At 52.2% G+C, this 22,924-nt stretch overlaps 1 protein-coding gene across 3 annotated transcripts; it reads left to right on the forward strand.

Moving 5' to 3' along the window:
* The first annotated feature begins 297 nt into the window (after positions 1-297).
* GRIPAP1 (GRIP1 associated protein 1) lies at positions 298-22,886 on the forward strand. Of its 3 annotated transcripts, none has more exons than XM_081808915.1 (27): positions 298-403; positions 2,505-2,571; positions 2,705-2,766; positions 3,750-3,776; positions 4,600-4,707; positions 8,456-8,606; positions 9,453-9,637; positions 9,833-9,880; positions 10,563-10,594; positions 10,709-10,756; positions 10,887-10,986; positions 12,486-12,563; positions 12,768-12,860; positions 13,896-14,030; positions 14,825-14,920; positions 15,185-15,397; positions 15,529-15,642; positions 16,426-16,503; positions 16,614-16,709; positions 16,829-16,885; positions 16,976-17,075; positions 18,813-18,943; positions 20,507-20,629; positions 20,739-20,832; positions 21,658-21,812; positions 22,457-22,583; positions 22,667-22,886. In XM_081808915.1, exons 1-26 carry the CDS (start codon positions 362-364, stop codon positions 22,556-22,558), a joined length of 2,535 nt encoding a protein of 844 aa, XP_081665041.1. In that variant the 5' UTR covers positions 298-361; the 3' UTR covers positions 22,559-22,583; positions 22,667-22,886. The 3 variants fall into 3 exon arrangements, with proteins under 3 accessions (XP_081665041.1, XP_006738446.1, XP_081665042.1); XM_081808916.1 differs by lacking the exon at positions 298-403 and adding an exon at positions 468-486; XM_006738383.3 differs by lacking the exon at positions 22,457-22,583.
* Positions 22,887-22,924: the final 38 nt, after the last annotated feature.

Raw genomic sequence — 22,924 nt, forward strand, 5'->3', positions numbered from 1 at the left:
GGGTTGTAAGTCAACCATTCCGATTAAAGGAGTACGGCGGAAGGGTGATTTTCTGTCGGCAAACACTTCCCTAGAGACAAGTCCACCTATGACATAAGGATGCCACAGTGTCGCATCATAATGGGTGGTCTGTGAGAGCTCAAAGGCCAGATCAGATGACCTAGTTTGCGGTAAAACATTAAATTGCAATTCACCTGACCTGTCAGTTTTACTCTCTTCTCTCCGTTTCCAAAATACTGAACTTCCGGGGTAGACTCCTCCCCCTCCATTCCTGGCCAGTGGTTTGATCCGACCCTAATACTGACAGGAGGGACGAGCTGAGTCTGCGCAGAAGGCTGTTTGGGGGGTGGGGGGGAGGAACATGGCGCAAGCTCTGTCTGAGGAGGAGTTTCAGCGGATGCAGGTGCTGCTCGCTGGGAAAAGACCACCGCGTTAGGCAACGGGGGGCGGGGTAGAGAGAGGTCGTGCCACCGGCTCTGAGAAGGGGTTGGTTGGGGTGGACCTTGAGTCTAAGGGGTTGGCCTGGGGAAGGGAAACTGAGGCTCTGTGGGATGAGACTCTTGGATTCTGAGATACTGTTGGGATCAGAGGGGTTGGAGTCTGTTAGCTTTGTGGGCGGAGGAGAGAGTCCTAGAGTGGGCGATACCTTACTCAGACCTGGAGGGGACGAGACCTTTGGGCCCGTGCGGAGGACACCATGGGTCGGTGATGATAGCATTGGGCTTTGAGAGAAGGAGATCCTGAGAGGGCGAAACCATTTTGTCTGGAGAGGAAGGAAGCAGGCGTTAGGCCATTTGCGTCATGGTGGAGGGAGCCCTTGAGAGGGCAGTACCATTACCCGGTGGAAGGTGGAAATGTTTGTGGGAGATACCACTATGCCAGGGAATTGGGGAAAGACCCCACATGTTGTCATTGTTCCTGGGAGGTGGAGATCCTGTGTGAGTGCTGGTAGTGTATCCTAAGAGGGAGCGGTACCTTTGGATCTAGATTAGGGGTGATCCATTAGGCGTGGGGTGAAGAGGACCCCGAGTGGATAATACCATGAATTCCTGTTGGAGAGAGGACCAGAAGAGGTTAAAGAGTGATACCTTGGACCACACGGAGGGGAAATCACTGGACTTTGGGGAAGTACCCCAATTGGGTACCCAGACCACTCGATTCTTTTGGGGATGCCTCTGAGTTGGGATGAAAGGCCAGAGTAGGCCCTTGTTGAGAGAGTTCCTTACTGGGGAAGACCATTGGATTTTGTGTTTGGGGAGACTCTGAAAGGGGGGAAGCCCTGAGTAGGATCCTGTGGGAGAAGAGGAGGAACTCCGAGTGAGGATAGGTGATCCATTGATCCTTGAATGAGAGAAACCAGTTGTAACTGTGCGAGGGATGCTTAGGGTGAAAGGGTGAGATCACTGGACCGTGAAAGGGGAAGTTACAACCTGTAACTTGTGAGGGGAGATTCTAAGTGAGTAGGAGTAATCCAGTTGGCCCACCCAAGGTTTTGCAGAGGAGAGACCCTGAAGGATGTAGGGCCATCCCATTGGATCATGACTGGGGAGTTCTTGAGGGACGTGGGGGACCCTTGAGTGAGGAAGATTGATTTCACGGGGCCATGAGTGAGGGAAAAACCATTTGGCTCTGATGGATAGGGCTTCTATAGGTGCCAAGGGTGTACAAATTGGATCAAGACAGGGGGAGACAGATCATTGGATCTGGTAGACTAATAGGGGCAGGAAAGATTCTGTAGGGGCCAAGCCCTTTGACCTTAAGTAGACCACCAGGGGGTGAAGGCTGGTGCCATGGGAGGAGGGAAAGATCCTTATGGGGTAAGGGACAGTAGGTCTGGGAAGAACTGGCCTCAGTGCCCTACAGGGCTGTTAGGAAGGGGTATGCTGTTTGGAGTGGCCCATACTTCACTTTCTCTTAATTCTTGAAAGGGGTTAATTCTCTCGAGCTTTGGGGGTGAGGATCCCAGGCAGTCCCCAACTTACTGTAAGTTGGACAGGAAAATACCAGGCCCTCTTCCCTTGAAAAGAGGGAGGAATACAGGCCCCTGCCCCCTATACTCAGGGTCCTCCAAGTCTGGCCAAGAGGATAGACAATACTCTACTATGACAGAAAGATAGAACAGTGTTTAGTGTCTGATGAGGTGAGCCAGGATGAGGAGGGAGAACTTTATCCTGTGGGTGTGGGGAGCCATGGAACATGCATGAGCAAGAACTTGACTGCATCAGTGCTCTGTCTATGGCCTGAGTGCAGAGGGATGGAAGAGGGGGAGGGATGGAAGGGGAGAGATGGAAGAGTGAGGCTGACTGTGGTTATAAGTAGAGCTGGAGAAGGTGGGACAGGGGCTGAGGGGCTGGAGGCTCGTTTAGGACCTAGCGTGCATAGGTCTTAAGGAGTGGCTACAGGGAGGGTAGCAGGGTCTGTGGGGCTCAGGGGATTGGTTCCCTCATGGTGAAAATAAGGGCACATTCCTAACCAAGTCATTTCCCTTCTTTGCTTCCCCCAAGGCTCAGCTCCTGGAACTCCGGACAAATAACTACCAGCTTTCAGATGAATTACGCAAGAATGGCGTTGGTGAGCCAAGAGGGTCTCAGATGGGGGTGGCTTTGGGGGACAGAGGCCAAGGGAAAAAACCTCAGAGGCCTGGCAGGAAGACCTTTCAGCTTCCTGCCACTGAGGCTGAGACAACCTGCTTTCCCCACACCAGAGCTCACCAGTCTTCGACAGAAGGTCGCCTACCTGGATAAGGAGTTCAGCAAAGCTCAGAAGGTACCTTCCTCCACCCACTCACCCACCCATGCTTCCCTGTAACCATCTGACTCATTCATCTATCCAGGGAGCACCTACAGAGAACCAGGCCTAATGTTACATGCTGTCATCAGTCATTCAAAAAACTCTCATGGAAGTCTCTTTAGTTTGCTAATTTTGTCTAATCCTGCTTAGTTATTGATTAATTTTAATTTACTCTTAATGCATTTTCAATTTCAATTACTCAGTCTCATTCACTAACTTCTAACTAAATAGTCACATCCATAGGTGAATCTGCCTTGAGTCTGCCTTTTGTCCTCCACTCAAACTCCTGCCTGTGCTCCCACTTCCCATCCCTGTCCTGGTCCTGTTGGTAACATGAGACTAGACCTACCTCTCAGATCATCTGAAGATGAAATAGTGTATAACCTCTTATGGCCCCTCAAGGCATTCAAGGCCCTCTTTTGTCTCCTTCTTCACTGCTCTGTCCCTACACATAGCTCAATGTTATGCACTCCATAAATATTTGTTAGATGAAGGCATACAGAATGCAGAAAACCTGGCAGTCAGGAAGGTGGGTTTCATTTCGGTAGGGTGCTGACTGCAGAATGTGGCAATGCCCTCAGCTGCTCAGCAAGGGAGCAGCAGTTTTCACGGTGCGTGGGAGGGATCCACATAGACGTGTTTGGACCGATGTAGCAATGCATTCACAGTTTCTGAGCCTGGAAACCCAGCCCATGAAGGGTTAAATACTAAGACTCATGAACAGTCTCAAGAGCTAAGAGGAAAGCATGTAAGCAGGATGCCCTTCACTCACTCACTTATTCACTCCATCATTTCCGTGGACTACAAATTTCACGCAAGTTCTGTGGTTGAAGATGCTCCCATCCCTCAACCCGTCATCATTGTCCCCCCTTGACACTTGCCACAGTGTCTCCATACCCTAGTGAGGGAGTCCATCTCCATTCACCTTATCTCTCTTCCCACCCCCCCCTCACCTTTAGGCACTGAGCAAGAGCAAGAAAGCTCAGGTAAGGGGACCCATGGTGGGTGAATGTGTCTGGGAGACCAAGGGTCGATATTTCTGTATGCTGGGATCTCCTGGTACTGGCCTTTCTTTCTCTGTGTGTGCACTTGCATCTGTGACTACCTCACTGTCATGTGTTTGTAAGTCTGTCTTTATTTTCCCGTGTTTGTCTCACTCCGGGCCTCTCCATCGTTCCTTTTCCCTTTCTGGCTGGGCTTCTCTCTGAATCTCTCTCTGCCTGTCTTCCTGTTCCTCTCTGACTGTTGCTTCTCTCCCCAACCTTCCCTTTTTCTCTCCCTCACCTGTTCCTATCTGCCATCATTTCTCTTTTCTTCTTTCCCTTTCTTTCTCTCTCTGACTCCTTGTTTCTTTCTCTCCCACCCTTTCCTTTGTTGCTTCCTGACTCATTTCTTTCCCTGACCCCCTCTCTCTTCCCTCTGTTATGTTCTCGCTCCCTTGATCTCTCTTTTCCTATCTCTCTTCCTGCTTTTTCTTTTTTCTCTCTCCCTCTCCATCCCTTTCTCCTTCTCTATTTATCTCCCTTTCCCCATCTCTCTGTACCTCCTCTTTCACCTATTTCTATCTACCACTCTCTTTCCTCCCACTCTCTCCCCTCATGTCCCTCTCTCCCCCCATTTCCATCTTCCCTTCTCTCTACCCTTCCATGTCTGTCTCTCTCCTTCCCTGTATCTCCTGATTCACCCATCTCATTCTCTGTACCCTACGATCCCCTTCCCCCCGTCATTTTCTCCATCTCTGTTTCTTTGCCCTATCTCTCTGTCCTCTTCTACCCTTGTTCGAGACCTGGCCCATGTCTGCCACTGCAGGAAGTCGAAGGGCTGCTGAGTGAAAATGAGATGCTGCAGGCAAAGCTGCACAGCCAGGAGGAGGACTTTCGTTTGCAGAACAGCACGCTTATGGCCGAGTTCAGCAAGGTACTGGTGCCTGGGACATCCGAGCGGGATCAGAGGGGTAGGGGCCCCCTGGGCTGAAGGGGAGGGCTGCTGAAGGTGGTTGGACAGAGGCTGGCCCTGGATAACTGTCCATGGTGCTGAAACAGATCCTGGATTTGTGCTGGGGGGCAGTGATTTGACAAATGGGGCCACTCGCTGTGCTGGGATTAGAAGGCTGCAAGCCCTGAGGACAGCTGGTTCCAGTCCAAAGCACTCCTTTTCTGTAAGCTTCAAGTCCCTTTCTATTTATTTGGTAGCTGATGCTAGGGAGCTCCTGGTTATTGGAGGGTCTTAGGTAAAGTTCTTATGCTTAGCATGAAATAGAAAAATGTTCTCGCTGCTTCCCTTTTCTCTTCCTTCCCCTTCATCTGACCTGACCCTGGAGTTCTAGTTCTTCTAGATAATTCATCCCAAATTGGATAATTCTGTCTTCTCACTGATTTTAGTGTCCTGGTTGTTCCTAAACCTACTAGGGAGTTAGAGATATTATCTTTTCTTTCCTTATCTATCTTCTCTCTCCATGGTCAAGAAGTCTCTAAGGGGGATGCCTAGGTGGCTCAGTTGGTTAAGCATCTGCCTTCAGCTCAGGTCATGATCCCAGGGTCCTGGGATTGAGTCCCACATGTGGCTCCTAGCTCAGCAGGGAGCCTGCTTCTCCCTCTGACTGCCACTCCCCCCTGCTTGTGCTCTCTTTCTCTCTCTCTGACAAATAAATAAATAATCTTAAAAAAAAAAAAAAGAAGTCTCTAAGGTTTTAGTGTGTTTTAAGGAAAAAATTCTCATGGCAACAAAAACGGTATTTCCAGGACTCCATGTGAGAACTTGAGACCTTAAAAAACAAAATATGAAAACAACCTTTAAACAGGTACAATGTCAGGAGAGGTGATTTGACAACTAATAGTTAAGAGCTGTAAGGCCTAGATTAAACTCTTGGCTCTACTTTTTACTAAGTGTAACCTTGAGCAAGTCACTTGACCTGCCTGCTTCTTGGTTCCCAGATGTTTAAATTGGAAATGATAATGACGGTACCTGCCTTGCCGGGATTTTTGTGAGGATTGAATGGGTTAATGTCTGTAAACGCCTTGTACATAGTATTGGTTATGTAGGTGTTAGCTACTTTTAAAAAAATTATTTATTTATTTATTTGAGAGAGAGAGAGATTGAGAGAACGAGTGGGAGGAGGGGCAGAGGGAGAAGCAGGCTCCCCACAGAGCAAGGAGCCCAATGCAAGACTTGATCCCAGGACCCCAGGATCATGACCTGAGCCAAAGGCAGACACTTAACCGACTGAGCCACCCAGGTGCCCTAGGTGTTAGCTACTAATGGTATCCTTTTATTATTACTGATTCATTTTCCCGCTAAAATGTTTTTTGACTATTTAAAAGTCTTAGATCCATCCTGTGGCCCTGCTCTGCCTCAGCCCTTACTACCTCTTATCTGCTCTATTCCCATAGCCTTCTTGCTGGTGTCTCCACGTCTAGTTTCTCCTACCAGCCCATGCCCTAGAGTTTGTCCTGACCTGCAGGCCTTCTCACATCACTCCTTTAAGCAACAGCTCCGAGTGGGTCCTTGACCCTGACTGTGCAGAGCTCCTGGTGCTCACATAACAGCTGACCTCACTGCCTCATTTCTCACTGCTTCCTGCCTCCAGCCTCAGTGGTATCGTGGTTCTTTTAGGATGAGGCAAGGGCAAGCATTCCTCCATCTGCCCAACTTGTGTTTCTCAGCACCTGCCCTGGGCCAGGCACTGGACCAGGTATAGAACCTCCTTCCCACTCCCCCTCTTCCTCCTGGGAACTGGTAATGCTCATGGAGAGACCTGGGCTCAAGGCCTGCCTCCACCACTTACTTGCCAAGATATTTCAGCTCCATTTTTCCTTTGACAAATAGTAATTGAGCACCCCCGGCATGCTCTGGATTCTGGAGATAGTTGTAAGCAGCACAACCTGGACCCCACTCTTGGGTAGCCTACATTCTGGTTGTGGGATGGGGAGAAAGATAATGTATTAAAAAATGATAATGGGACACCTGGCTGGCTCAGTTGGAAGAGCGTGTGATTCTTGATCTCAGGGTTGTGAGTTCGAGCCCCACATTGGGTATACAGATTACTTAAAAATGAAATCTGAAATAAAATAAAAATTAAAAATAGTAATAGTACAATCTAAAACTAATGATGTAATGTATGGGGATTAACATAAGAATAAAAAATAAATAAAGAAAAAAAAATAGTAATAGTACAGATAACTGACAGTGATGTAGTGCTTACCGCGTGCCAGGTCCTGTTCGGTGTGCTTTACATTATCCACTCATTTATTCTTAAAACAGACCAACAAGATATTATTAAGATCCTTACCAAGCAGATGAGGAAAACCGAGCCCCAGAGAGATGAAGTCATTTGTCTCAAGGTCACGTGGCTAATAAACAGCAGAGTAGAAGTTCACATCCAAGTAGGCTAGTTTCAGAATCTGTGCTTGTGACCCTACATTACAAAACAAAGTGTAATTGTCAATCACAGTTTAGAATCCAAACATTTGCAGAGCTTTATCTGTAAGACAAAGGGGAATGGATGTTGTCTAGATGATTTTTTACGGTTTTCTTTATTTTCTACATTTTAAAATTTAGCATGTATTGCTTTTAAATAAAAATCCTGTTAAAATATACTATTAAATTAAAAAAAAAGAAATTAAGAACATAGTAGGTCAATTTAATTGCAGTTAGTACTAGGTAAGAAAGAAATGAACAGAGCGCTGTGCCAAGAGAGTTTTGGAATTTCTGTGTTGGGGGATACCACTTCAAGGGTGCCATTTGAGCAGAGCACTGAAGGATGCGAAGGAGCCAGTCGTGTGAAGAACTGGATGAAAGGAATAGTGTTCTGGGTAGAAAATAACCCAGGCAAGAGAATAAAAATTCTCTGTGAGCCTCGGTATTCTCATCTGAAAATGGGGACAAAGGACCTTTTTTGAAGAAAAAGATTTTATTTATTTATTTGACAGAGAGAGAAAGCACAAGCAGGGGGAGCGGCAGGCAGAGGGAGAGGGAGAAGCAGGCTCCCCGCTGAGCAGAGAGTCCGATTTCAGGCTTGATCCCAGGACCCTTAGATCATGACCTGAGCCGAAGGCAGACGCTTAACCAACTGAGCCACCAGGTGCCCTGGGGACAAAGGATCTTGTCAGGACCCACTGTGAGAACTCTTACAGCCAGGAGTTGAGCAAGGGGCTGGCCTAGTTTTATTTGCATTGTACATTTCTCCAAGGCTGAGGGCTGACGATGAGGGGCTGTGGGTAGCGCTGGCTTTGGAAATGCCCCGAAAGCTTTCTGTGGTGCCTAGGCTCCCAGACACAGACCTCGCCCTCACAGAAGAGGTCTGGCAGTGGGGCTAATTTGTGATGCTGACATCCTGGACCAGCAACTTCCAGTAGGAGCCTGCCTGAGGTCTTTGATTACGACTGTGAGGTTGCGATTGGGCAAGCAGAAAATTGCCCTCAGTGGCCTCCATCCTCTGTGACTCGGCCTCTTAACAGATGGGTGAATTCGAAGTCATTTGACATTTGTGCCTCAGTGTCCTTATCTGTGAAGTGGGGATAATGAGTGACGACGGCACCCTACATAATGCGGGAGCATTATGGGAATTACATCAACTGTAAAGTGCATCAGCCAAGCGCTGTGTATATTGCAGCCAACATTGTTCTGATTCTCTGCCTGTCTGCTCTCTCACTCCTCCCCTGTTCAGCTCTGCAGCCAGATGGAGCAGCTGGAGCGGGAGAACCAGCAGTTGAAGGACGGGGCTGCCAGGGCAGGCCCTGCCCAAGCTGGGAGTCTTGTGGATGGCGAGCTGCTGAGACTGCAGGCGGAGAACACGGCCTTGCAGAAAAATGTGGCAGGTGCAAGCAGGCCCTCCTTGGGGATGTGGGGATCTTGGGGATTGAGTAGGGTGTTTTCCCCCCTGGGGGAAGGGGAAAGGCTTCAGAATGAGGCTCAGCCCTGCCATGAACCAGTGTATAACTTTGGACAAGCCATTTCACCTCTGAGTCAAAGCTTCCTCATCTACAAGGTGCTCGTGGGGATGTCCACCACGTGGAAGATTGCAGTAGAGCTCAGATAAGAGGTGGTATCTTTCTGAGTTGATTTCAGTGCCTGGTACCTAGCAAATGTTACCGATTAGCAGATTGAACATCGGAAAGGAGCTCTTTGCTAAATGGAGAGAGTGAATGAAGAAGCTTTCGGAAGACTCTGAGTCCAGATTGTCAGTGGGGTCTGGGAGGAAGGCTCAAAGAAGGCTTGGTAGAGTGTGGGAAGGTCCCAACATGGGGATGTTTGGAGAGCAGCTGGGGCTTGTGGTGTGGTGGGTGCTAGTTTGGTGATCAGGAGGGAGGCTTTGTAGATTTGGTTGAGGATTAGGAGGTTTTGGATTCAGCTGTAAGGGGGGGTTAGAGGATGGTGGGCAGCACCTTGGAAGGCTATGGTCGGGGCCTGGGGATAGAAGGTGGAGCTTGGGGAAACTAGCTTGGGCTGGTTTGATTGTAGACAGGATTTCAGTGGATGGGAGAGCTTAAAAGATTTGTGAGGAGTGTGGATGCGGCTGAGCCTTTGTTTTGTAGGCTTTTGGTCACTTGGGACAGGGTCTCTTCTACCTGAAGGATCCAAGGCCAACTCTTCCATCTACTTGAGGCATGGCAGGGGTCTTCAGAGACCACCTCATCCATCACATAGTTTTTTCTACCCACCAGCCCTGCAGGAGCGCTATGGGAAAGAGGCCGGGAGATCCCAAGCTGCCAATGAGGGCCAGGGGGACCCCCCGGGGGGGCCAGCCCCCACTGTCCCAGCCCCCATGCCACTGGCGGAAGTAGAGTTGAAATGGGAAATGGAGAAGGAAGAAAAGAGATTGCTCTGGGAGCAACTGCAAGGCTTGGAGGTGAATCTGGGTCTGTTGGGGTTGTGGTGTCAGGAGGCAGGCAGATGCCCTAGCTCTGCCTGTAGTCCCACGGAGATGTCTGTGACATCACCAACTCGTGGGCTGACAGACTGGGGAGGCAGGAGGGCAGGGGAAGGCACAGGCCTTACCTCCCCCTTTGCTGATATTAACCCCCTCCCTCATCCTTCCCTGCAGAGCTCAAAGCAGGCTGAAACATCCAGGCTGCAGGAGGAGCTTGCTAAGGTAGGGCTGCTGAGCTTTCCCGGGACTTTGCCCCACTCCACTTCCCACCTGCTGTGCTTCTCCTTGCAGGGGAGAAGGACCAGAGTACCCCCCTCAAAGCCTGAGTTTCGTCATCTGTGAAATGGACAGACTCACATTTACGGCCCATAGTTGCTTTCAGTATGGAATAGGCTAATGTGGTTCCTCTGTCTTGTGAATGGCAAGCCCCATCCCTCCCTTCTGTGTCCTCCCAGCTCTCCTTGTTCATCCAGCCAGCCAGCCAGCCAAGCATTTATAGACTGCTGGCTCTTCTCTTAGGTACTGGCAACCCAGTGATGAGGCAGACAGTCATGATCCTGCTTTCCAGGCCTCCTGCCCTAGCCATTCTATGATGTGGCTGTCAGTCCACATGTTGGGGATGTAAATACCAGCCTTTGGAGCCTAAGGGAGCTGGGTGGAGATCATGTTGTTGCTACTGACCACCTTGGCAACCAAATTACTTAACCCTCCTGAGACTCAGTTTCCCCATTTATAAAACCAGTAGTCCTCGCCTCTCAGGACCGTTTCGAGGATTCCACGAGATAACATAAGTAACTTCCAGCTTCTGAAAAGGACTCAGTGAGAAGTGTCTATAAATACTAAATTTATTTTTGTCTTTACTAATATGTTATTACTTGTCTGCACCCCCATCCCCCACCACCAGCTCTCTGAGAAACTGAAAAAGAAACAAGAAAGGTAAATTTCTTTTCTTCCCGAGGCGGGGGGAGGGGTTTGGAGGGACCAGCGGCGGGGGCGGGGGGGAACCGACTTGTGGAACTGACCCATTTATGTCTATCTTTCTGTGCCCAGTTTCTGCCGTCTGCAGACAGAAAAGGAGACGCTGTTCAACGACAGCCGGTAACTAGCAGGGGTGGGCGTATGGGCAGACAATGGGGACAGTGCCCAGCAGAATTGCCTGAAGACCACAGGGGCAGAGCTGGGGGATAGGGTCTCAGGCCATGGTCAGCACTCCCCCCATCACCCCCAGGAATAAGATTGAGGAGTTACAACAGAGGAAAGAAGCGGATCTCAAAGCCCAGTTGGCTCGTACTCAGAAGCTGCAACAGGAACTCGAGGCTGCCAATCAGGTGAGTGGCTGGATTCTGGGATTGCTGGGGTAGAGGCCAGGGCTGGGAGTCCAGGGAACCCTGAGGTCTGTGGATACTAGTTGGGGAAGCCAATAGTTCCTGTGTTGGAAATATAGGGACTGGATGGGTCCTGGACCCCCCAGGAGCTATGAAAATGGGAACTAGGGAGCCCCGAGAGCCTTAGGAGTTGGCCTATGAGTCTGCATGAATCAAAGATCTCAGGGGGGCTGAGGACTTGGGGGCTGTGTGCCAAAGTTCAGATGAATCTGAAACTGTGGGGGATTGGAGACAGGAATCTGGAGAAATCTATGGTCACTGGGGACTGGGACGAGGAGCTGGAATGAGCCTGAACTCCCTGGAGGTTGGGGGACTTTGAGACCTGTGGGAGCTGGATAGGTACAAGACTTTCAAGGGCGGACAGGTGGGCCTGGAGGCTGACTCTGTTTGAGGTCCTCAGGGTATGGGGGCTGGTTTGGAGGGCTGAAACAACTAATAAGTTGGATCACTTGGGCTGAATGGTCCTGAGACCTCTGGAGGCTGTGAATAAAAAAAAAAAAAAAATTGGTGAGTCTAAGACATCCAGAGACTGAAGCAAAAGTCTAGATGGGTCTCAGGCTCCCAAGGGTTAGGGGCTAGGGGACTTTTAAGCTTCTAGGCTTCCCCCTAGAGCAGGTGAATCTGAGATCCCTTGGATTAAGGGATATAGTGGTTTGTGGGTCTAAGGTCTCTAAGAGCTGGGGACAGAAGTCTGGGTAAGGCTGGGTCTTCAGTTACCTGGGTCTGAAGATCCCCAGAGACTGGGGACAGAAGTAGCAGGTGGGGAGGGGGGCGGTATGGTCAATCAGACCTCACCAGGAGCTGGAAACTATGAGACTGTATGAGTTTGAGACTGCTAGGTTTTGGGGCTATGAGTTTGGGCAGACCCTGAGACTCTTGGGAGCTAGAGACACAGGGATGGAGTGTGTCTGAAACCCATGGGTGTTGGGGTCAGGAATCTGGGTGAAGCTGTAGTCCCTGGGGGCTAAGTGTGTCTGAGAATCCTGGGGCCTCCGAGCTAGAATCTGGGTGAGTGTGAGCCCTCTTATGGATGGGGGTGGGTGAGTTTGAAATCCCCAAAAGCCTAGGTGTTTTTCTAAGATTCTTAGACCCGGGATATGGGATCCGAGGCCAAAATCAAGAGTTGGATGCTTAACCCACTGAGCCACCCAGGCGCCCCTCTCGGCTTCCCTTTCCGATGGCTTCCACTCTTCTCTCTGGCCACCCACCCCTGCTTCTCTTGCATTTTCTAGTTTCTCTCCAGTAAAGTACAAGAAGTGTACTAATCTTAAATTCTAATGACTTAGAATTTGGGTGAGCCTGAGTCTGATGGCTGGGTAGTCTGGGACCCTCAAGTGCTGGGGACATGCTGTCAGGTGGTCAGAGAGGGGGGTCTGTACGGTTATGTGTACCTCAGGGGAGGCTGAGGTCTGGAATGGGCTCCCCTGACCTGATCCCTACAGAGCTTGGCGGAACTGAGAGATCAGCGGCAGGGGGAGCGCCTGGAGCATGCAGCAGCTCTGCGAGCCCTACAGGATCAGGTACGTGGTACTGGGCAGCTTCTGGGAGGTGGAGGGTGACGTGGGGGGGCAGCCTCGGCAGGTATTACACAGGCAGGGAAGGTCCCAGGAGTCCTGTTTCCCCCTGGTCGTGGTGCGAGTGCACATGTGTTTTCTTTCTTGGCTGTGGGTGGGTCCTGTCCCCTGTTCTGGACCCACTCTCACCTGGTGTGGGGGTGGGGCCAGGTGTCCATCCAGAGTGCAGATGCACAGGAACAAGTGGAAGGACTTTTGGCTGAGAACAATGCCTTGAGGACCAGCCTGGCTGCCCTGGAGCAGGTACAAGATACCTGGGAGCCCTCACTGATCCCTCTCCGGTTTCCCGTCTCCTCCTGCTTCTGATCCACATTAGGGCACGGCCTTCTGGACCTCATGCTGTTCTCCTGCCTCTGTTTCTATTTGATCCTCTGCTTGCTTTCTTTGTTTTTTTCTTTCTTTCGAGAGAGAGAGAGCAGCAGTGGGGGAGCAGGGTGGAGGGCAGAGGGAAAGAGAGACAGAGACAGAGAATCTTAAGCAGGGTCCACACCCAGCCCCGGAGCCTGACTCAGGGCTCGAACTCACGACCCGGAGATCGAGCCTGACTCAGGGCTCGAACTCATGACCCTGAGATTGAGCCTGACTCAGGGCTCGATCTCACGACCCTGAGATCATGACCTGAGCCAAAATCAAGAGTCGAATGCTTAACCCACTGAGCCACCCAGGTGCCCCTCTCGGCTTCCCTTTCCGATGGCTTCCACTCCTCTTCTCTCCGGCCACCCACCCCTGCTTCTCTTGCATTTTCTAGTTTCTCTCCAGTAAAGTACAAGAAGTGTACTAATCTTAAGTGTACATTCAGTGAATCCTATCTGTCTGGCAGTCTGTCTGTCTCCATGTGGCTACCACCCAGATCAAGATGTAGAGCCATTTTCAGCACCCCCAGAAAGCCCCTTTTACCCCTTCCCAATCAATACTTCCCCAGAAATAACCACTCCTCTGACCTCTAGCGACACTAACTAGTTTTACTTGTTCTTTAACTTCATGTAGAGGAATCAGACACCCATTTTCGTGCCTGGCTTCTTTCCGGTGAGGCTCATCCATATGTAGCATTGGTCTGTTCTTCTCTGTTTACTATTCCACTGTATGACTCGACTACTTTATCCATTCCCCCGTTGATCTCTTTTTCTCATTCCTTTTCCCTTTGAAATTCTTTCTCTTTCCTCCTGGCTCTCTTCCCACCTCCCTCCTTGTCTCCCTGGAACTGGGAGGCTCAAACCCTGTGGCTAGCCCCTGGGGGGCCCTTTTCACTCCACTTCCCATCACCCCCATTCATCCCAGATCCAAACAGCAAAGACCCAAGAACTCAATACGCTCCGTGACGAGAATGCCGGGCTGACAGCTGATTTGCAGCAGCGGCAGACTGAGTATGAGGACCTCATGGGACAGAAAGATGACCTCAACTCCCAACTGCAGGTGACGTCTCTGGCTCTGACCTGGCTTCTCCCAGTTCCCTCGTGCGGGCTCAGGGGAGCCCTCCTCGAGGTGCAGTGGAGTGGGGGGAGACTGTGGGATCGGGAGGATCTGGGTTCCAGTCTGGTCTCCTAACTTACTAGCACCTCGTGTCCTAGACCATGTTGCTCTCCTTCGCTGACACTGAACCTCTTAAGTTAGACAGGATAGCCATTCTGAGTCCATGGTAGCGACCGGAATCATAGTGGCTGAAATAAGATAGAAGGCTAGTTCTCTCTCATGGAACAGTCCAGGTGGGCTGTCTAGGGATGGCTGCGCCACGACCAGTGACCCAGGTTCCTTCTACATTGCCACTTTCAATGCAAGACTTCTATCTTGGTAGCCGAGATGCTTCCCAGGCCCCCCCTTCATCATGTTTGTTTTCTATCTGGAAAGAGGGAAGGAAGAGGGATGGGCCCAGCATGCCCCTTTCCTTTATGAGTATAACCTACCTCATGCTCACCCCTTCTGCATATGGAAATTAGTCACGTGGCCACACCTCACTGCAAGGGAGGCAAGGAAAAGTCAACTCGACAGCCATGTGTCCAAGTACGAAATCTATTGCTAGGGACAGAGGGGGGAATGCACGGAACACTGGGGAGCCGCTAGCAACGTCTGCCATGTTTCTCATCTAGGAACGGAGAGAATAATACCAACTTTACTGGGGTTAAGGGAGACCCATCCACCAGAGGTGTCCTGGGCGACGATCGCCTCCTGAAGGCTCTTTATCAAACTCCTCTCCTTTGTCCCCTCATTAGGAGTCATTACGTGCCAATAGTCGGCTCCTGGAACAACTTCAAGAAATCGGGCAGGAGAAAGAGCAATTGACCCAGGAACTACAGGAGGCTCGGAAGGTGGGCAGCTCTGCAAGGTGGATAGCGTGGATGGGGAGGGATCGGCCCTGGTCCGTGGGGAGGGCGCAGGTGATGTAGGCCAACACATGGGACCAGCAGCAGGGTGGAAAGTGACCAGTGCCATGAGGCTAGGTGAGTGACTTAGCTAGTTCTGTGGGAATGGGGAGGAGGCAGAATTGGGCTCATTCCCTGAGCCTGGGGAGAGGGTGGGAGGCCCTGTCTAACATTGAGGGAGGAGGCTGACTGGCATCCTCCTGCCCCCAGAGTGCTGAAAAGCGGAAGGCCATGCTGGATGAGCTGGCAATGGAGACGCTGCAGGAGAAGTCCCAGCACAAGGAAGAGCTGGGAGCCGTCCGACTAAGGCATGAGAAGGAGGTGCTGGGGGTGCGTGCGCGCTATGAGCGTGAGCTCCGAGAGCTGCACGAAGACAAGAAGCGGCAGGAGGAGGAGCTCCGTGGGCAGATCCGCGAGGAGAAGGTGGCTGGGTGGATGGCAATGTCCTTCTCTCAAACTAGGGGGAGCACAGCATCGCTGATGGGTTCGGGGATGGTGCGGGTGAGGGGCCCACTCGTCCACCTGCCTCGCCCTGACGGTCTCCCCTCTCCCAGGCCCGGACACGAGAGCTGGAGAATCTCCAGCAGACGGTGGAAGAACTTCAAGCTCAGGTACATTCTATGGATGGAGCCAAGGGCTGGTTTGAGCGGCGCTTGAAGGAGGCTGAGGTGAGTTGGTGCCTGATGAAGCACAGACGGCTGGTGGGGGGATACCCATGCCACGCCGGGGGACCGGGAGTGGTCAGGCCCTGGAACTTTCTGCAACACTCTGGACTAGGGTAGCCCCGCTGCCCCGCCAGCTCCACGGCAGCCCTCCAGAGGGGATCGGGGCTGGCCATCAGTGAGGCAGAATGCCACATGAGCAGATTTGAAAAGGCATCCCTTCCTTCCGGAACCGCTTCCATCAGGAAATCATTATAATATCCTGATTTTATTCGGACAAGGACTTCCACTGCCATGGTGGGGGAAAACTCATCATAATACCTAAGAGGAAGTGTCACGCAGTAGTGAAGAGCGCAGGTGCCGGAGGCAGCTGTTTGTGTGGGTTCGAGTCCTGGCTGGGCCACTTGCTCACTGTGGGCACCTCACCTGGCCTGCGGCCTGTGTTCTTCATCAGTAAAAACAAAAGGCATAATCATAGTACCTGCCATGTGGGTGGTATGGGAAGATTATGTAAACCGAGTCAGTGCATGTAAAATCCCTACGACGTTCTTGGCATGCAGTGAGTGCTGTGTTATGTTTTGTGAAATCAAATCAGATGCACACGTCGCTCCGTGGCGCAGACAGCGCAGCCCTAGATGTGCTGCCTCCGTGTCCCGCCGAAGGGCACACGGTGTCCCCTGCAGGAGCGGCCCCTGCTGCCATGACTGCCCTCACGGGCCATGGCGTCCTGTGTGTGTGTGCGGGGGGGCGGGGGGGTGTGCATGGCCGGACCCGACGCTTGTCCCGTAGGAATCTCTGCAGCAGCAGCAGCAAGAGCAAGAGGAAACCCTCCAGCAGTGCCGGGAGCAGCACACTGTCGAGCTGAAGGTGCCCACCGCCCGCCGCCCGCCGCCATTCCTCTCTCCCGGGAGGGCCGGGCCCTGGAGGGAGGACGGAGGTTCCCCAGGCAGAGGCCTGAGCTGCCCCCTGGTTTGCAGAGCAAGGAGGAGGAGCTACAGGGTGTGCGGGATCAGCTCCAGCAGGCCCAGGAGGAGCGGGACTGCCACCTGAAGACCATCAGCAACCTGAAACAGGTCCCTTGTCCCCCACCCCCACCCCTGCACCGTCCCGGACATACCCCGGGCCCCAGCGCAGAGTCCTGGGGCGGGGAGGGAAGGCACCGCCCGCCAGCCATGCTTTCTCTGCCGCACAGGAGGTGAAGGACACGGTGGACGGGCAGCGGATCCTGGAGAAGAAGGGCAGTGCTGCGGTATGATGCGGGGCTGGCCAAGCACAGCCCGCCCCCCCGCCCGTGGGACCACTGGGCCTCAGCCCGCCTCTTTCCCCCCGTCCCCCACAGCTCAAGGACCTCAAGCGGCAGCTGCACCTGGAGCGGAAAAGGGCCGATAAGCTGCAGGAGCGGCTGCAGGACATCCTTACCAACAGCAAGAGCCGCTCTGGTGAGGGACCGGGAGGGCAGGGGGTGCCAGGGTGCAGGGGCGGCTGGGCTTGGGCCCGAGGGCCAGAGCTGCTTTCTGCACCTTTATCCACCGGCTCTCCTGTGCTTTCTGTCCGTCTTCAACTTGGTCGGTCGGTCGGTCGGTCTCCTCTGTTTTTCCTGCTCTCTACATTACCTCTTTCTGTGTCTCCTCTTGGTCTCTCTGTGACGCCTTGTGCTATTCTCTCTCTGTCTCTGTCTTTCTCTCTCCCTGCTTTCTTTCTCTCTCCTTTTCTCCTGCTGCTTTTTTCTTCTCTGTCTCTTTAACTCTCTCTCTCTCTCTTCTCTGTCTCTGGATCCCCACAACCCTCTCATACCCATCCCCACACCTCACCTGGTGTCTAAATCTCCTGTATCCATTCTCTCATTCTGTAAATGTGGACTGAGCCCCCATGCTCACATCCAGGGTCCTTGATAGGAAAACCCCCCAAAACTCTGTCCTCCAGGGGCCCCAGGTTGAGCTAGGGAGACAGACTTAACATTCAGACAGCAGCACTGCAGCATTCTCCCTATGCAGCTAAAATCCATGTTCTTTCTGCCACTTCGGGCAGAAGATGCAACAAAAAACCTTGAGTTTCTTTGGACCTTTTTTTTTTTTAGAAGGAAATGGCCTATAAATATGTTTAAATAAGTAGATATGATGCAGCGGTGAGGGCACTGTGCATCTCCCATATCACAGGCTCAGAGAATACTTGCTCCCTTGTCCCCCTGCGGCCATCGGCTCTTGCTGGAGATCCTTGGGGTGGGATGTCAGCCCTCCCGATACCCAGAAGCAGCTGCAGGAGCAGAGGCCCAAGCTCATTGGGCCTGCTTTAAGTGACATGGCAAAAATGGATCTATCTCTCACCCAATCTATGTCTCCCTGAGGCATTCTGTCTATCCTGAAGTAACCTCTCTTTATTTTTTTAAAGATTTTATTTATTTATTTGAGAGAGAGAGAGTATGAGAGAGTGAGAGAGAGAACATAAGCAGTGGGGAGGGGTAGAGGGAGAAGCAGACTCCCCGCTGAGCAGGGAGCCCGATGTGGGGCTCGATCCCAGGACCCTGGGATCATGACCTGAGCCGAAGGCAGACGCTTAACGACAGCCGCCCAGGTGCCCGTAACCTCTCTTTATCAGAGGGGTTTGGTTTCTGTTTTGCTACAGATTAAGGTACGAATCAACAAGCAGATTCCAATGGTGGTGCCATACATTGTCCTTGTCCGTTAGATGAAATGAGGATTTAGGGTCACGGTTACATGTCTCTCTCCATCTTTTTTCCCTCTTCTCGTCTCTGCTGACTCGTGTCCTTATGCCCGGTCTCTGTTGGCCTCCCCCGTCTGCTGTGGCTCGCTGCCTGTCGGGTTTTCTCTCTGCATGTAGGCGTTGCCCCGTGCTCTCCCCAGCTGTCAGTCCTCTTTGTGCGTACCCCAAGTCCAAGCGCAGACGTCCCTTAATGCCCGTAGGTGTCCACACTGCCCACTCTCTCCCAGCCTCCTCACCTTTGTTTCTCTTCTGGCGTGTGTGTTTGCCCGGACAAGCAGCTCCTTTTTCTGTTTCTGCCTGTCCCTGTCGTGCTGTCTGCCTCCACCTTCCCCACGCCCAAGTGTCACTTCGCCTCTTTCCATCTCTGTCCAGTCTATTTCTGCCTCTTCCTGCCAGTCGCTGCCCTGGGACCCTGGGGGATTGGGGCTCAGGTTTCTCTTCCCTCTCTGCCCAAGGCCTCGAGGAGCTGGTTCTCTCAGAGATGAACTCACCAAGCCGGACCCAGACTGGGGACAGCAGTAGCGTCTCCTCTTTCAGCTACCGGGAGATCTTGCGGGAGAAGGAAAGCTCGACTGTTCCAGCCAGGGTAAGGGGCAAGGAGGAGCCGACAGTCCAGCTTCTCCTACCCCAGTTCTGGGGCCCACCTTTTGCCCTCCCCTGCAGCCATCTACCTCTCTGGGCCCAGCACATACATTTTCTTACCAACTTTTCTCTAAGCTCGCCAACTGGGACTCAGATTGCCAAATGGGGGATGGGCAAATTATTCTCCCTGACCCTCTGTTCCCTCATCTGTGAGCTAATTCCACCTTTCCCGGTGTCATAAAATATGTAACTCATAGCAGGTGCACCACCCAGGTAGGAGGTCCTTTTTTCCAACTTGTAATTATCACTCGTTACTGTCGTCTGTTGTGTCAGCTTCCTGGCTGGCCACTTTTATTTGGAAATCATTTGTGATTATTCCATAAGTAGTATGTGTGCCGTGTAGAAAAATTTAAAAAACACACACAAGCGAAGATTTTTTTTTAAATCCAAAGAAACCACATCTTCACCATCCAGAGATCACCACTATAAACCCTGGGTTCACACCTTTCTAGATCTTGCTCTTTAAAAAAAAAAAAAAAAAAAAAGATTTTATTTATTTATTTTAGAGAAAGAGAGAGAGAGATCAAACAAGTGGGGGGAGGGGCAGAGGGAGAGGGAGAGAGAGAATCTCAAGGAGACTCCATGCTGAGTTCCAAGCCCGACGCGGGGCTCCATCTCACGACCCTGAAATCATGACCTGAGCTGAAACCAAGAATTGGATGCTTAACCAACTGTGCCACCCAGGTGCCCCTCTCTTTCTTAAACCTAAATGAGATTGTAAGTAACCTGTTTTTGTTCAGCTGATCTTTTTTTTTTTTTTAAGATTTTATTTATTTGACAGAGAGACAGTGAGAGAGGGAACACAAGCAGGGGGAGTGGGAGAGGGAGAAGCAGGCTTCCCATCGAGCAGGGAGCCCGGTGTGGGGCTCGATCCCAGGACCCCGGGACCATGACCTGAGCCGAAGGCAGACGCTTAACGACTGAACCACCCAGGCGCCCCTGTTCAGCTGATCTTTATCCTCCCGATTTCATAAATTTTCATCTTCTCTAGTACTCTGATCTTAATCAGATTTCCCTGGTTGGCCCCAAAATGTCCTCGAAAACCAGCATTCAGTTTCAGAGCACATGTCGCATCTGGTTGCTTTATGCCCTTTAAGTCTCTTGAGTCTAGTGTGGTCCTTTTTTTTTTTCCATGACACCAACCCATAGAAGAAACCAGCCAGTTGACCTGAAGAAAACGTCCCACCTTTTGGGTTCTCCTGCTGGCTTCCTAGTGGTATCATTTAGCTTGTTGCTCTGTCCTCTAGTTTTCCTGTCGACTGGAAACAAGATCTCATTTGCTAGAGGCTCTCCCTTCATCCTCTCAATGAGGAAATGATGTGGCGGTTCCTGTGTCCCTCTTTAGGCAAAGGGAGATCCAGAGTCCCCGTGGGTGCTGAGACTTGGTCTACAGCCCCTGTCACAGAGCCCACCCCCACCCAGCCCTGGCTCCCTTTCAGCCCCTGATCCTAACTGGGGGCGGGCGACAGCACTGACCCTGGGCTGGCCTCTCCCCTCTTCCCTGCAGTCCTTATCCAGCAGCCCTCAGGCCCAGCCCCCTCGGCCAGCAGAGTTGTCAGATGAGGAAGTGGCTGAGCTCTTTCAGCGCCTGGCAGAGACGCAGCAAGAGAAATGGATGCTGGAGGAGAAGGTGCTGTCTGCCTGCTTGTCCTCACTTGGCACACCCTTGGAGGGGAGGCTGGAGTGTGGAGGGGGGATGTGTGGCTGGGCCCCTTGTTACGTGTGAACATGCCCTGCAGGTGAAGCACCTGGAGGTGAGCAGCGCCTCCATGGCGGAGGACCTTTGCCGGAAGAGCGCCATCATTGAGACCTACGTCATGGATAGCCGGATCGGTCAGTGCCTCCTCCCCAGCCTCACCCCCCCATCCGGCCGCTGACCTGCCTCCTCCTCCCCCACTGTCTCCTCTCCTCTTGCGACTTAGCAAAGGTACTGACAAGACCACAGCTGCTGGAGGGGAGAGCAGGCCCGGCCCGTCCATCCCCTGTGTGTCTGTCTCTTACCTCGGCTCTTCCCTTCTGTCTGGGTCTCTGTCCTCACTCCACTCTCCTCTCTCTGGTGTGGCTCTCTATCCCCTTTCTCTCCCCATCTCTTCTTTCTGCTGCACCCCATCATCTTGTCTCACTGCTCCTACTGCTTGTCTGTACCGTGTCTCCTCCGGAAGTTCTTGTCCTCTGCACGTGTACCCCTGTGGGGGGTCCTTATCTCTTCCTCTCCCACTTTCTCTCCTCTTTTTCCTCCGCCCCCATCTTTGTTTCTTTTGCTCCTTTCTTTCATGCTTTCTCCTACCCCTGTTTTTCCTTTATGAGTCAGAATAACACGGACTGATGCATGCTGAGAGCTGGGTGCTCTGTGTTTTGCATGCGGTCGGAGACCTTTTTCCAGCCCCACGAGTTGGCTATTACCCCCATTTCTAGTAAGTGACGGCTGGGTTTCACATGGCAGAGCCTTGGCCCTGACATCACACGGCTTTTCCCCCCTGCTTTTTTTTTTTTTAAAGATTTTATTTATTTGACAGAGAGAGATACAGCGAGAGAGGGAACACAAGCATTCCCCCCTGCTTTTTGCCCCCACTCTCTGCTTCCCTCTTCTCTGCCCCGTCTCTGTTGTCTGTCCTCCGGCCCTGCCGAAGGGCTGGTCCTCAGCCTGGGCCCTTGCAGATGTGTCCGTGGCAGCCGGCCACACGGACCGCAGTGGACTGGGCAGCGTCCTGAGAGACCTCGTGAAGCCAGGTGACGAGAATCTTCGGGAGATGAACAAGAAGCTCCAGAACATGCTGGAGGAGCAACTCACCAAGAATATGCACTTGCACAAGGCGAGTGTGGCCTACCAGCCTACCCATCTGTCCGTCTCGCCGCCTGCCTCCCGTGCCACACAGCCCCCGGGTCATCTGCCAGCATCCAGAACCCCCCACCCGTTCACTGACCACGCCTCCAGCCCCACCTCCCCATCCTCCAGTCAACTCACGTGCTCTCCCTCGTACATTTCACTCTTCGCTCTGTCCTTGCACCCACCCGCTCATCTGTTCGTGCACATTTCACCCAGCTCGCCCATCAACCTGCCCTACTTGCCCATCTAATCATCTGCCCCGTGTCTTTCCACCCATTTCCTGACATACCTCTCTCTCTCTCACACCACCTCATCAGTCACCCCTTGTCTTAACTTTTACCCACCTGCCCAGTGACCTGCCTGCCTAGCTGTTGTCCTCCATCCGTCCTCTGAACCATTCCTTTGCTCACCTGTTTACCTACCATGGATCACCCCATACATCTGCTTGCCCATCCTGACCCCCCAAATATTTCCCCCATTTCTGGGGGAGTCAGAAAGGTTACAGACCCAGCCCCTGCCTCTGAGAAGTGAGCTCACCATTTAGTAGAAAAGCTGGTGGCAAGGGGAGGGTTGTATCCTCTGGCCGCACCACATGCAGCGGGTGATCTGCTCCCATATCCGTATCCTTAGGTCCCCCTCCCCTGGGAGGCTCCCGCCCCCCCATCTTTTCCAAGCCCAACCCACTGCTGGGGTTCTGTGAGCCTCTCCAAATACCTTCCTGTGCCAGGCTAGACATAGCTGGGCATTGATTAATGAGGTGAGAAGGATGACACCCCGGGTTTGGTGAGGGAGCGTCCCCTGCTCTTTTCCCTGGCCCCTGATGGCTCGTTTGTTTCTTAGGACATCGAAGTTCTCTCCCAAGAAATTGTGCGGCTCAGCAAGGAGTGCGTGGGGTCCCCTGACCCAGACCTAGAACCGGGAGAAGCCAGCTAAAGACCTGAAGGCTGCACCTACTCCCTCCCCCCCCCCCAGGACACCATCCCCTTGGGCTGTGGTGGGAAAATGGGGCCAAAATCAAATAGGTTGGGAGACTGGACATTAAAGGGGTTACAGGCCTGTTGGCTGGTGTTAGTGACCCTGTTTGAGGGCAGAAGCCCT

This window comes from Leptonychotes weddellii, chromosome X (assembly GCF_054177405.1).
Source record: "Leptonychotes weddellii isolate Sample4059 chromosome X, ASM5417740v2, whole genome shotgun sequence".
Lineage (NCBI taxonomy): Eukaryota > Metazoa > Chordata > Mammalia > Carnivora > Phocidae > Leptonychotes > Leptonychotes weddellii.

Coding starts and splice junctions, on each gene's coding strand:
- GRIPAP1 (XM_081808915.1), top strand. CDS start 362: ATGGCGCAAGCTCTGTCTGAGGAGGAGTTTCAGCGGATGCAG. Junction 2,572..2,704: donor ATTACGCAAGAATGGCGTTG/GTGAGCCAAGAG, acceptor TCCCCACACCAG/AGCTCACCAGTCTTCGACAG. Junction 18,944..20,506: donor GCTCGACTGTTCCAGCCAGG/GTAAGGGGCAAG, acceptor TCTTCCCTGCAG/TCCTTATCCAGCAGCCCTCA.